General features: G+C 38.2%; 1 protein-coding gene across 4 annotated transcripts in view; it reads left to right on the top strand.

The window, feature by feature from the left end:
• SNX27 (sorting nexin 27) overlaps positions 1-14,242 on the top strand; it is a 92,640-nt gene that overhangs the window by 56,484 nt on the left and 21,914 nt on the right. For all 4 annotated transcript variants that reach the window (XM_054474055.2, XM_054474056.2, XM_054474057.2 and 1 more), the window contains exon 7: positions 265-428. In XM_054474055.2, the coding sequence (XP_054330030.1) occupies positions 265-428 (164 nt within the window). The remainder of the gene's footprint in view (positions 1-264; positions 429-14,242) is intronic.

Genomic DNA, 14,242 nt, shown 5'->3' with positions numbered 1-14,242 from the left:
AAATATCCAAACCACAGCACTTGTCATTCAAGTGATAGGTTTCAGTTAGCTTGAGACTTGACTGGCCATGGTCATAGCTAGAAAGGATATTTGGCTGGACAGATAAGGCTGTTTTGTGCTCCCAAGGCAGAACTCCTTGGTGAATTTGAGATGATGTTCTGGTTAATGATAACATACCATTCTTGATCTGCCTTACATAGTTTATACTAGGGAAATTTCTTATATCTTTTCACTCCAGCTTTCTGTGTTTTGTCTTTCCTTTAGTACGTAAATTGGCACCTAACGAGTTTCCTCACAAACTCTACATTCAGAATTATACATCAGCTGTGCCAGGCACCTGCTTGACCATTCGAAAGTGGCTTTTTACAACAGAAGAAGAAATTCTCTTAAATGACAATGACCTTGCTGTTACCTACTTCTTTCATCAGGTAGGTGAATTGATCTTCTTGAAAGGCACAATTTCTTTTTATGTTTGAATATAGTTGGTGCTTTGCCAATTTCCTGTGAATCCTTAGACAGGCTGCTTTGCTCCTGGGTCTGAATTACATTTGTAAAATGTTCTGTCCCATTTCACGAAAGATAAATAGATAAGTTTTAGAAGTAAAGATATCCTGGAGTTTAAAAATACTTATTTTTTAAATATGTATTCTAATATTTTTAAACAATAGGAAATGAGCATTGTGGCTGTGTACTTGTTCAAAAATTTTCCACCAATATTATACATACATAGATTTTAAAGCATCAAATAGTTCTACACAGTTTATTGTGAAAAACAGTAGTTGCCCCTACTTATTTCCATCTCCCCGCATAGGCAACCACCTTCACCTCTTTTAGCTCTGTTTTTTATTGGTTTGTTTGTTTGTTTGTTTGGTATTTACTTCTATGTCTCCATTATAACTTGGTTATGTTGCTCCTACTTAATTTTTCAGATTCCAGCAGCATCTCTTCATTTCCCACTATTGAAGATGAGACACTAGCTGTCTTTCCTTCTCCATTCCTACCATATATCCATACCTTTTTCATCTCTCCCATCCCCTTAATAAAGTCAAGTTATAATATTTGTAAGGTCAATATGCAGTGTTTACAATATTATGACTGTAAATAGTGAAATTTACAACAGAGCCATATAATAAACACTGTCTTTACTTTTCACTTTCTTTACATTTTATTTTTCCCCAGCTAATTATTGCCCTCCTTTTTCATTTGCTTAATTTTCTGTGTACTTACAATTAATTTAGCTCCATACTCTTCACCAGTTGTCTAAATCTCCTCTAAAGACATTCAGTTCAGACCCATCAGGTAGTTCATGATTTCCACTTTCTGAAGAAATCTCTTGTGGAGCCTCTTCCTCCATCCCTGTGTGAAGTGGCAGCTCTCTACTGTAGTGCACAGCTGGCCTTCTGGGATTGCCCTTCACTACCACCATCTCCTGTTTCCAGTGTGAGAGTACATTGTTTGTTTTGTTTTGCTTTACTCCTATATTTTTGTAGAATACATTTTCAGAGCTGTTCCTCTTTTTATATACGTAATTTTTTATTTTTAATTTTTGTAGGTACATAGGTGTATATATTTTGGGGTACATGAGATGTTTTGATACAGGCATGTGGTGTGTAATAATCACATCACGGAAAATGAGGTATCCATCCCCTCATTTATCTTTTGTGTTACAAACAATCCAGTTATACTCTTTTAGTAATTTAAAAATGTACAATTAAATTATTATTGACTATAATCACCCTATTGTGCTATCAAATACTAGGCCTTATTCATTAATTCTACCTATTTTTTTGTACCCATTAACCATCGCCGACTCTCCTCCAATTCCCCACTACCCTTCCCAGAGTCTGGTGACCATCCTACTCTCTATCTCCATGGGTTCAATTGTTTTGATTTTTACAGTCCACAAATAATTGAGAACATGTGATGTTTGTCTTTCTGTGCCTGGCTTATTTCACTTAACATAGTGACCTCCACTTCCATCCATGTTGTTACAAATGACTGACTCTCATTCTTTTTTTATGGCTGAATAGTACTACATTGTGTATAAGTACCACATTTTCTTTATCCATTCATCCGTTGATGGATGCTTAGGTTGCTTCTAAATCTTGACTGTTGTGAACTGTGCTGCAGCAAACATGGGAATGTGGATATCTCTTCAAAATACTGATTTTCTTTCTTTTGGGTATATACCCAGCAGTGGGATTGCTGGATTGTATGATGATTCTATTTGTAGTTTTTTGAGGAACCTCCAAACTGCTCTCTGAGTGGTTGTACTAAGTTACATTCCCACCAACAGTAAACAAGGGTTCCCTTTTCTCCATATCCTTGCCAGTATTTGTTATTGCCTCTCTTTTGGATATAAGCCATTTTAACTAGGGTGAGATGAGATATCTCACTGTAGTTTTTATGTGCATTTCTTTTTTTTTCCTGTTGAGTTGTTTGAGCTCCTTATATATTCTGATTATTAATCCCTTGTCAGGTGAGTAGTTTGCAAATATTTTCTCCCATTCTGTGGGTTGCTTTTTCACTTTGTTGATTGTTTCCTTTGCTGTGCAGAAGCTTTTTAGCTTAATGTGATCCCATTTGTCCATTTTTGCTTTGGTTGACTGTGCTTGTGGGGTATTACTTAAGAAATCTTTGCCCAGACTGATGTCCTGGAGAGTTTCCCCGATTTTTTCTTGTAGTAGTTTCATAGCTAGAGGATTTAGATTTAATTATTGAATCTATTTTGATGTGACTTTTGTATATGGCAAGAGTTAGAGGGCTAGTTTCATTCTTTTGCACATGGATATCCAGTTTTCCCAGCACCATTTATTGAAGAGACTGTCTTTTCCCCAGTACATGTTCTTGGCACCTGTGTCGAAAATGAGTTAACTGTAGGTATGTGGATTTGTTTCTCAGTTCTTTATTGTGTTCCATCGGTCTGTGTGTCTGTTTTTATGCAGTACCATGCTGTTTTTGTTACTATAGTTCTGTAGTATAATTTGAAGTCAGGTAATATGATTCCTCCAGTTTTGTTCTTTTTTTTTTTTTTTTTTTCAGAGACAGGGTCTCGCTTTGTCACCCAGACCAGAGTGCAGTGGCGTGATCACAACTCACTGCAGCCTTGACCTCCTGGGCACAGGCTATCCTCCTGCCTCAGCCTCCCCACTAGCTGGGACTATAGGCCCATGCCACCATGCCCGACTGGTTTTTTAAGGTTTTGTAGAGGTGGGGATCTTGCTGTGTTGCCCAGGCTGACTTGAACTCCTAGGCTCAAGATCCTCCTGGCTTAGCCTCCTAAATTGCTGGGTTACAGATGTGTGCCACCACACCCCACCCAGTTTTCTTCTTTTTCTTAGGATATCTTTGGCTATTCTGGGTCTTTGGTGGTTCCATATAAATTTTAGGGTAGTTTTTTTTTTCTATTTTTGTGAAGATGTCATTGGTATTTTGATAGGGATTTGCATTGAATCTGTGGATCGCTTTGGGTAGTGTGGACATTTTAACAATATTTATTCTCCAATCCGTGAACATGGAATACTTTTTCCATTTGTTGGTGTCCTCTCTTCACCTTTCTTTCATAGTGTTTTAATTTCTTTTTCAGATTGTTCAGTGTTGGCATGTAGAAATGCTACTGATTTTTGTTGTTGATTTTGTATCCTGCAACTTTACTGAATTTATTTATCAGTTCTAATAGTTTTTTGGTGGAGTCTTTAGGTTTTTCCAAGTATAAGATCATATCATCTGCAAACAAGGAAAATTTGACTTCTTCCTTTCCAATTTGGATGCCCTTTATAACTTTGTCTTGTCTGATTGCTCTAGCTGGGACTTCTAGTACTATGTTGAATAACAGTGGTGAAAGTGGGCATCCTTGTTGTGTTCCAGATCTTAGAGGAAAGGCTTTCAGTTTCTCCCCATTCAGGATGGTAGTAGCTGTGGATCGGTCATATATAGCTTTTATTATGTTGAGGTTCCTTCTATACCCAGTTTTTTGAGGAGTTTTTATTATGAAAGGATGTTGAGTTTTATCAAATGCTTTTTCAGCATCAGTTGAAATGATCATGTGGTTTTTGTCCTTTACTCTGTTGATATGCTGTGTCACATTGATTGTTTTGTGTTTGTGAACCATCCTTACATTCCCGAGGATATGTCCTACTTGCTCATGATGATTTTTTAAATGTATTGTTGAATTCATTTTGCTAATATCTTGTTGAGGATTTTTGTATTAATATTCATCAGGGATATTGGTCTGTAGTTTTCTTTTTTGATATGTCTTTGTCTGGTTTGGGTATCAAGGTGATACTGGCCTCATAGAATGAGTTTAGAAGTATTCCCTCCTCCTCTCTTTTTTTGAAATAGTTTGCCTAGAATTGGTATTAATTCTTCTTTAAATGTCTGATAGAATTTAGCAGTGAAACCACTGGGTTCTGGGCTTTCCTTTACTGGAGACTTTATTATGATTTCAATCTTGTTGCTTGTTACTAGTATGTTCAGGTTTTGGATTTCTTCATGGTTCAATCTTTATAGGTTGTATATGTCTAGGAATTTATCCATTTCTTTTAGATTTTATAATTTATTGGCATATAGTTAATCATAGTAGCCGCAAATGATCCTTTGAATTTCTTCAGTGTCAGTTGCAATATCTCCTTTTTCATCTCTGATTTTATTTGGATCTTCTTTTCTTTTTTCTTAATCTGGCTAAAGGTTTGTCTGTTTAACTTTTCAAAAAAACCAACTTTTTGTTTCATTACTCTTTTTTTGTATTTTTTTCATTTCAATTTAATTTATTTCTGCTCTAATCTTTATTATTTCTTTTCTTCTACTAATTGGGTTTGGTTTGCTCTTGCTTTTCTATTTCTTTAAGATGCATCATTGTTTGAAATTTTTCTTTTTTTGATGTAGGCGTTTGTAACTATAAAATTCCTTCTTAGTACTGCTTTTGCTGTATCCCATAGGTTTTGGCATGTTATGTTTTCATGATCATTTATTTCAATAAATTTTTAAATTTCCTTCTCAATTTCTCCATTGACCCACTGGTCATTCAGGAGTATATTGTTTAATTTCCATGTACTTGAATAGTTTCCAAAATTCCTCATTTTTGATTTCTGGTTTTATTCCATTATAGTCAGATGCTTGATATTATTGTAATATCACTATGGTCAGATACTTGATCATATTGATATTATTTGATATAAATAATACTTGATATTCCATTTTTTAAAAATGTTTTAAGACTTGTTTTGTGACCTAACATATGGTCTGCTCTTGAGAATGATCCATGTGCTGAGGAAAAGAATGCGTGTTCTGCAGTCATTGGATGAAGTGTTCTGTAAATGTCTATTAGATCCATTTGGTCTATAATGCAGATTAAGTCCAGTGTATCTTTGTTGATTTTCTGTCTGGAAGATCTGTCCAGTGCTGAAAGTTGGGTGTTGAGGTCTCCAGCTATTACTGTATTAGAGTCTGTCTCTCTCTTTAGGTGTAATAATATTTGCTTTAGATATTAAATATATATCAGGGTGCTCCAGTGTTGGGTGCACATATATTTAAAATTGTTACATCCTCTTGCTGAACTGACCCCTTTATCATTATATAGTGACTTTCTTTGTCTTGTCCTATATTTTTGTCTTACAATCTATTTTGTCTGATATAAGTATAGCTACTTCTGCTCTGTTTCGGTTTCCATTGCATGGAGTATCTTTTTCCATCCGTTTATTTTCCATCTGTGTGTGTCTTTGTAGGTGAAGTATGTTTCTTGTAGACAACAGATCAGTGGTTCTTGTTTTTTTTAATTTATTCAGCCACTGTATGTCTGTTGATTGAAGAGTTTAGTCCATTTGCATTCAGTGTTCCTATTGATAAGTAAGGCCTTACTCTTGCCATTTTGTTACTTGTTTTATGGTTGTTTTGTGATCACCTTTTCCTTCTTTCCTTCCTTCCTGTCTTCCTTTTAGTGAAGGTGATTTTCTGTGGTGATGTGATTTAGTTTCTTACTTTTTATTTTTTGTGTATTTGTTGTATGTTTGTAGGTTTGCGGTTACCACAAGGCTTGCAAATACTCTCTTGTAATCTGTTATTTTAACCTGATAACAGCACTGTTTGCATAAACAAACAAGCAAGCAAAAAGAAAACGAATAAAGGCTCCGTGCCTTAAGTATGTCCCCACACTTTTTAACTTTTTGTTGTTACTATTTATACCTTATTGTACTATGTCTTGAAAAGTTGTTGTAGTTATTACTTTTGATTGGTTCATCATTTAGTCTTTCTACTTAAGATGAGTGGTTTACATACTCATACTATGTACATACATAGTTACAGTGTTATGATATTTTGTGTTTTTCTGTGTATTTAATATTACCAATGAGTTTTATACCTTCAGATGATTTCTTATTGCTCATTAACATCATTTTCTTTCTGATTGAAGTACTCCTTTTAGCATTTCTTGTAGGACAGGTCTGGTGTTGATGAAATCCCTCAGCTATTGTTTGTCTTGGAAAGTTTATTTCTCTTTCATGTTTGAAGGATAATTTAGCTGGATATACTGTTGTAGAGTAAAATGTTTTTTTCCTTCATCACTTTAAATATGTTATGCCACTCTCTTCTGGCCTGTAAGGTTTCCACTGAAAAGTCTGCTGCCAGATGTATTGGAGCTCCATTGTATATTGTTTCTGTTCTCTTGCTGCTTTTACAATCTTTTCTTTATCCTTGACCTTTGGGAGTTTGATGATTAAATGCCTTGAGGTAGTCTTCTTTGGGTTAAATCTGCTTGGTGTTCTATAACCTTTTTGTGCTTGGATATTGATTTCTTTCTCTAGATTTGGGAAGTTCTCTGTTATTACCCCTTTGAATAAACTTTCTACCCCATCTCTTTCTCTGCCTCCTCTTTAAGGCCAATAACTCTTAGATTTGCCCTTTTGAGGCTATTTTCTAGATCCTGTAGGCCTCCTTCATTGTTTTTTTTTTTTATTATTTTTTCTTTTGTCTCCTTCATGTATTATTATTATTATTATTTTTTTTTTTGAGACAGAGTTTCACTCTTGTTGCCCAGGCTGATGCAATGGCACGATCTCGGCTTACTGCAACCTCTGCCTTCCAGGTTCAGGCGATTCTCCTGCCTCAGCCTCCTGAGTAGCTGGGATTACAGGTGCACGCCACCACACCCAGCTCATTTTGTATTTTTAGTAGAGATGGGGTTTTGCTATGTTCGTCAGGCTGGTCTTGAACTCCTGACCTCAGGTGATCCACCTGCCTCAGCTTCCCAAAGTGCTAGGATTATAGGCGTGAGCTACCACACCCAGTCTCCTCCATGTATTTTCAAATAGCCTGTCTTCAAGCTCACTAATTCTTTCTCCTTCTTGATCAATTCTGCTGTTAAAAGACTCTGATGATGCATGCATTCTTCAGTATGCCAATTGCATTTTTCAGCTCTAGAATTTCTGCTTGATTCTTTTTAATTATTTCAATCTCTCTCTCTCTCTTTTTTTTTTTTTTTTTGAGACAGAGTCTGGCTCTGTCGCCCAGGCTGGAGTGCAGTTGTGCAATCTTGGCTCACTGCATCCTTGTTGAATTTATCTGACAGAATTCTGAATTCCTTCTCTGTGTTACCTAGAATTTCTTTGAGTTTCCTCAAAACAGCTATTTTGAATTCTGTTTGAAAGGTCACATATCTCTTTTTCAACAGGATTGATCCCTGGTGCCTTATTTAGTTCTTTTGGTGAGGACATGTTTTCCCAGATTGTCTTGATACTTGTAGATGTTTGTCTGTCTCTGGGCATTGAAGAGTTAGGTATTTATTGTAGTCTTTGCAGTCTGGCCTTGTTCATACCTGTCCTTCTTGGGAAGGCTTTCCAGATATTTGAAGGGACTTGGGTCTTGTGATCTAAGCTATAGCTGCTTTAGGAAGGACCCCAAGCCCAATAATGCTGTGGTTCTTGCAGACTCTTAGAGGTACTGCCTTTTTGTCTTGGACAAGATCCAGAATTCTCTGGATTACCAGGCAGAGACTCTTATTCTCTTCTCTTACTTTTTCCCAAACAAATGTAGTCTTTTCTGTGCTGAGCTGTCTGGAGCTGGGGGTGAGGGTACGCAAGCACCCCCGTAACCACTACCACTGGGACTTTGCTGGGTCAGACCTGAAGCCAGCACAGCACCGAGTCTTGCCTAAGGCCTGCTGTAGCTACTCCCTGGCTACTGCCTATGTTTGCTGAAGGTTCTGGGCTTCTACAGTCAATCAGCAGGTGGCAAAGCCAGCCAGGCCTGTGTCCTAAACTTCAAGGTGGTGAGTTCCCCCAAACCCTGGGAGGGTCCAGAGTGCCATCTGGGAGCCAGGGACTACAGTCAAAAACCTTAGAAGTGTATGTGGTGTTCTACTGTTCTACAGCTAAGCGGGCATTCACACCACAAGACACAGTCCTTCCCACCCTTCTCTCTTCTTTTCAAAGGCAGAGAAGCCTCACCCCATGGACACTGCCACCTCAGGCCCATGGGGAGTACTGCCAGACTCCCGCCAATGTTCCCTTAAGACCCAAGGGCTCTTCAGTCAGCTTGTGGTGAATGCTGCCTGGCCTGGAGCTCTCCCTTCAGGGTAGTGGGCTCCCCTTTGGCCCAGGGCAAGTCCAGAAATGCCGTCTAAGAACCAAGTCCTCTAAGAGCTTCGTGAGAAGAGGGTACATGGGAAGACAACATTTAAAAATCTTGAATGCCTGGAAATGCCATTATTCTACCCTCACACTTGGTAAATGTCACATTTATGTATAGAACACTAGGTTGAAAATGATTTAACTTCAGGAATTTTAAAGAATTATGTTCCACCAACAGGTGTGATGGTTCATGCCTGTAGTCCCAGCACTTTGGGAGGCCATGGTGGGAGGATCACTTGAGCCCAGGAGTTTGAGACCAGCCTGAGCAACATGGCGAGGCCTTGTCTCTACAAAAACTTTAAAATTTAGCAAGGCATGGTAGTGTGCACCTGAAGTCCTAACTGCTCAGGAGGCTGAGGTGGGAGGATCACCTGAGCTCAGGAGTTTGAGGCTGCAGTGAGCCGTGATCACACCATTGCACTCTAGCCAGGAAGACAGAGTGAGATCTTATCTTAAGAAAAAAAAAAAAGCCATCTTATATCTGTACCATTTTATGTGACCCTCTTTTTCTTTCCAGAAACTGAGGTCTTTTTGTCTCCATGGGTCTCAAATTTCACAATCTATGTTGGGCTTTCTGTGGGAAATTTGTGGTTCTGATCTGGCAAATTTTCTTGAATTATTGAATTGACAATTTATTCTCTCATTTTCTGTTCTCCCTTTTTGGCATTCCTATTATTCTGATGTGCAGTTTTTTGGTCTGCCCCATCATCATCTTATCTTCTCTCATATTTTTAATTTCTTTGTCTTCTTGCTGTACTTCCTAAAAAACTTACTCAGGTTTCTCTTCTAGCCCTCTTAAGTTTTTTTTTTTACATATGCCAGTTTTTGTGTGTGAGTGTGTGGTTTTTTCTTTGTTTTTTTTTTGAGATGAAGCCTCTCTCTGTCACCCAGGCTGGAGTGCAGTGGCGCGATCTTGGTTCACTGCAACCTCTGCCTCCAGGTTCAAGCAATTCTTCTGCCTCAGCCTCCCAAGTATCTAGGATTACAGGCGCATGCTGCCACACCCAGCTAATTTTTTTTGTATTTTAGTAGAGACGGGGTTTCACCATGTTGCCCAGGCTGTACTCGAACTCCTGAGCTCAGGCAATCCACCCGCCTCAGCCTCCCGAAGTGCTAGGATTACAGGTGTGAGCCACCGTGCCTGGCCTATATTTTTAATTTCTAAAGGTTTTCTTTTGTTCTCTGAATATCCTTTTTTATATATAGTATTCTGTTCTTTTGTATAGTATTTTTTTCTTGGCTTTCTGAAGATATTAAAAATAGTACACTTTTTTAGGCCAGGTGTGGTGGCTCATGCCTGTAATCCCAGCACTTTGGGAGACTGAGGCAGATCACCTGAGGTTAAGAGTTCGAGACCAGCCTCACCAACATGGTGAAACCCTGTCTCTACTAAAAATATAAAAATTAGCTGGGTGTGGTGATGGGCACCTGTAATCCCAGCTACTCAGGAGACTGAGGCAAGAGAACTGCTTGAACCCGCGAGGCAGAGGCTGCAGTGAGCCGAGATCATGCCACTGTACTCCAGCCTGGGTGACAGAGTGAGACACTGTCTCAAAAAAAAAAAAAATTAATATACTTTTTCATTTTGAAGTTATCCTTTTCCTCCCGCTATTGTTTGCTTGTTTGTTTTGGTCTCTGTTGTACATGTTAGAAGTGTTCCTCTAACACAGATATCTGCTCAAATTTAAGACTGAGACACTGCACAGCTGATTGGGAGCTCAGCATGTGAGTACATCTTATTGACTATGGCACAACCATGGCTCACCACAGCCTCGACCTCCTGGGCTCAGGTGATCCTCCCACCTCAGCCTCCTGAGTAGTTGGGACTACAGGTGTGCACACCATGCCCAGCTAATTTTTGTGCTTTTTGTAGAGATGGGAATTTTCCATGTTGCCCAGGTTGGTCTTGAACTCCTGAGCTCAAGCAGCCCTCTCTCCTCAGCTTCACAAAGTGCTGGGATTACAGGCATGAGCCATCGTGCCTAGCCAAATCACTAGTCTTCTACTGGCATCGAAGAGGGCAGTCATCCGGTTCCAGGGAATAAAGGAAAGGATCTCAGAATTTGATTGTTTCTTTCTTTTTTTTTTTTTTTTTTTTTTTGAGACAAAGTCTCACTTTGTCACCAGGCTAGAGGGCAGTGGCGCAATCTTGGCTCACTGCAACCTCTGCCTCCCGGGTTCAAGCAATTCTCTTGCCTCAGCCTCCTGAGTAGCTGGGATTACAGGCACCCACCACCACACCCAGCTAATTTTTGTATTTTTTAGTAGAGACGGGGTTTCACCATGTTGGCCAGGATGGTCTCGATCTCTTGACCTTGTGATCTGCCCGCCTCGGCCTCCCAAAGTGCTGGGAGCCACCGTGCCCAGCACTGATTGTTTCTTAAATATGCTTTCGGTCAGTCCTCTTTATTTTAGCCACATCTACCACCTGTCCTAGATGGCCACCTGGTGCTACCAATTCTTCGGTCTTTTGGGAATTTTGTGATATAAATTTGAGTGGTTCTCTACTTTCCCTACTACTAGGTAGGGAATCCATTTTTTTTTTCAGGTTTTGTAAGTTACTACTTATATATCTGTGTTCCAGATTACAAAATTTTGTCCTGATTGTTTCTCTTTGATCTCATGGGTTTATTCCTTTACTGAAATTTTAGTGGGGTTTTAGGAGGAAGTAAGAGTTGATACTTGTTTTTAATCTGCCATCCCTAATTGGAAGCCCTCTTTTAGGAACTTTCCCTACAAGTATTTACATGTATATTTGGCTTTAGGTCTTTATATGGATGTATAATTTTTACATAGTTATAATTCTAATACAGATACAACCTTTTTCTTTTCTTTTTTCCTTTTTCATACAGTTTTTTATATATCATTTATGACTGAGTTAATGTAGTATATGTTGTTTAGTCATTCCCTGTTATTTGTTCCAGAGTTTTTTTGTTTTGTTTTGTTTTGAGATGGGCTCTCCCTATGTTGCTGGGGCTGGCCTGGGACTCCTGGGCTCCAGCAATCCTCCCACCTCTGCTTCTCAAGTAGAGTGCCTGGGACTACATGTGTGCCTGGCTAGAGCCAGGGTGTTTTTTGAGTATGTGATTATAAATGATGCTGTGATTAACTCTTGTAATATCACTTTTTGGTGTCTGTCTGTCTTTCTTTCCCTCCCTTCCTCCCTCTCTCCCTCCCTCCCTCCCTTCCTTCCTTCTTTCTTTTTTTTTTAATAGGATCTCATTCTGTCACCCAGGCTGGAGTGCAATGGTGTGATCATAGTTCACTGCATCCTCTACCTCTTGGGCTCAGGTGATCCTGCCACCTTAGCCTCCCAAGTAGCTAGAACTACAGGTGCTCACCACCATGTCCAGCTAATTTTTACTTTTTTAAAAAAATAGAGACAGGATCTTGCAATGTTGCCCAGGCTGGTCTTGAACTCCTGGGCTCAGGCAATCCTCCCAAAGTGTTAGGATTACAGGTGTGAGCCACTGTGCCCAGACATATTTTTCTTTTGAATACAGCTGTTTATTGATTGTGTTTTTGTACCTTGCTGTACAAAAATTGCTGTATTTTGTTAAACTTTTATGTCTTTGCCGTTTTAATAGATATTTACTCTGTTCCATTGTTTTTCTTTTTATCTTAGTGCTATTAATTTTTTTTTTTGAGAGAGTCTGGCTCTGTTGCCGAGGCTGGAGTGTAGTGGCACAATCTTGGCTCACTGCAACCTCGACTCAAGTGATCCTCCCACCTCAGCCTCCTGAGTAGCTGGGACTACAGACATGCACCACCACACCCAGCTAATTTTTGTATTTTTTGTACAGACAGGGTTTTGCCATATCGGCCAGGCTCATCTCAAACTCTTGGGCTCAAGCGATCCGCCTGCCTCTGCCTCCTAAAGTGCTGAGATACAGGTGTGAGCCACCACGCCCGGCCAGGAATTTTGTTTTAGAGAAGTTTTAACATTTAGTATAACAATGTTTATCTATCTTTTCCATTGTGATTTCTACTAACATTTTCTTTCCTCAATGTAAGAGGACAATAGCACACTTATATTTAGTGTGCTTTTGTCACAATATTTTATTTTTAATATTTAATGCTTTAATTTACCCAAGGTTTATTGTGGTGTGTAGTATGAATGGCTGGTCTAAGTTAAATTTTCTTGGTATTGCTATCCACATAGCACATCAGGATACATTAAATGATTCATTTCTAATACATTATGCTTAACTTGTCTTTCATTAAATTTTTATCTGTGTGTGTGTGTGTATATATATATGGCCTATGTTTAGCATCTCTGTGCTTTTAATCTGTGTTTCTATTTTTGACTCAGTATTCCCTTTTGATTATTGTTTCTGTATAATACATTTTAATATCTGGTAAGGCTAAGCCTTCCTTTTTAAAAAGTCTTGATATTCTTTCCCATTTTATGTTTTCTAATAATTTTTAACCCATTTCATAACACTTTATAAAGTATCTATCCTATTACTATTCCAACTGGAATTTTGTTAAATTTATAGTTTACTGAAGAATCACCATTTTAATTAAATGTTGTATTATAATAATAGATGCATAAAGTATCTATTTTATTCAACTTGACTTTTGTTTCCTTAAAAAAAGTTACATGGTTTTATGTTTTACCAATGCCCCCTTAAATTAATCACCAAGGATTTTATATTTTTATTGCTATTATGAATGGAATATTTTATCTTTGTATTTTTGGAGTAGAAAAATCATTAGCTAGGAGTCAGAATATCTGGTTCAAGTATAAGCTCTACATTGGGTAAATCCTTTGCATAACATTGCTGAGATCTGTTTTCTCATCTGTTAAAGGGGAAAGTGGTGTGTCTCATAGGTGGGTTTGTTTATTTTATTTTAAATGTATTTTTTATTTAAAAAATTGAGAAGGTGTCTCGCTATGTTGCCCAGGCTGGTCTTGAATTCCTGGTTTCAAGCAGTCCTCCCACCTTGACCTCCCAAAGCACTGAGATTACAGGCATGAACCACCACCCCTGGCTGGTTTTTTTAATGCTTATCAAAATTTAAGTGAGGGCAGAGCATGTGAAATTGCTTTTTGAAGTATAAAACTAGAAGACAAAAGTATTTGAGTATTTAGAAAAGTTAATGTTTTTGGAGCAGTATCTTATATCCAGCAACTTTTCTGAACTTTCCTATTGCCTCAAATGATTTCTAAACAGCTTTATTGAGGTATAATTTACATACAATAAACTGTACATATTTAAAGTATACAATTTGATAATTTTTTAAATTTCTAAGCCATTTTTAGTGTATAGTTCAATAGTGTTAAGTATATTAACAGTGTTGTATAACAGATCTCCAGAATTCTTTTTTTTTAAAGGAGGGAACAGAATCTCAGTCTGCCATCCAGGCTGGAGTGCAGTGCTGCGATCATAGCTAACCATAATCTTGAATGCCTGACCTTCAACGATCCTCCTACCTCAGCCTCCCAAAGTGTTGGGATTACCAGGCTTGAGCCATTGCTCCTGGCCCAGAACTCTTTTAATCTTGCAAAAGATTAAAACCGAAACTCTGTACCCATCAAACAACTCCCTGTTTTCCTCTCCCCCTTGGCAACTACTATTCTACTTTTTGTTTCTATGAATTTGACTACTTTAGATATT

This window comes from Pongo pygmaeus, chromosome 1 (genome assembly GCF_028885625.2).
Source record: "Pongo pygmaeus isolate AG05252 chromosome 1, NHGRI_mPonPyg2-v2.0_pri, whole genome shotgun sequence".
Taxonomy (NCBI): Eukaryota; Metazoa; Chordata; class Mammalia; order Primates; family Hominidae; genus Pongo; species Pongo pygmaeus.
Note: the sequence above shows the minus strand (reverse complement) of the source record. Positions and strands in the feature narration are given on the sequence as shown.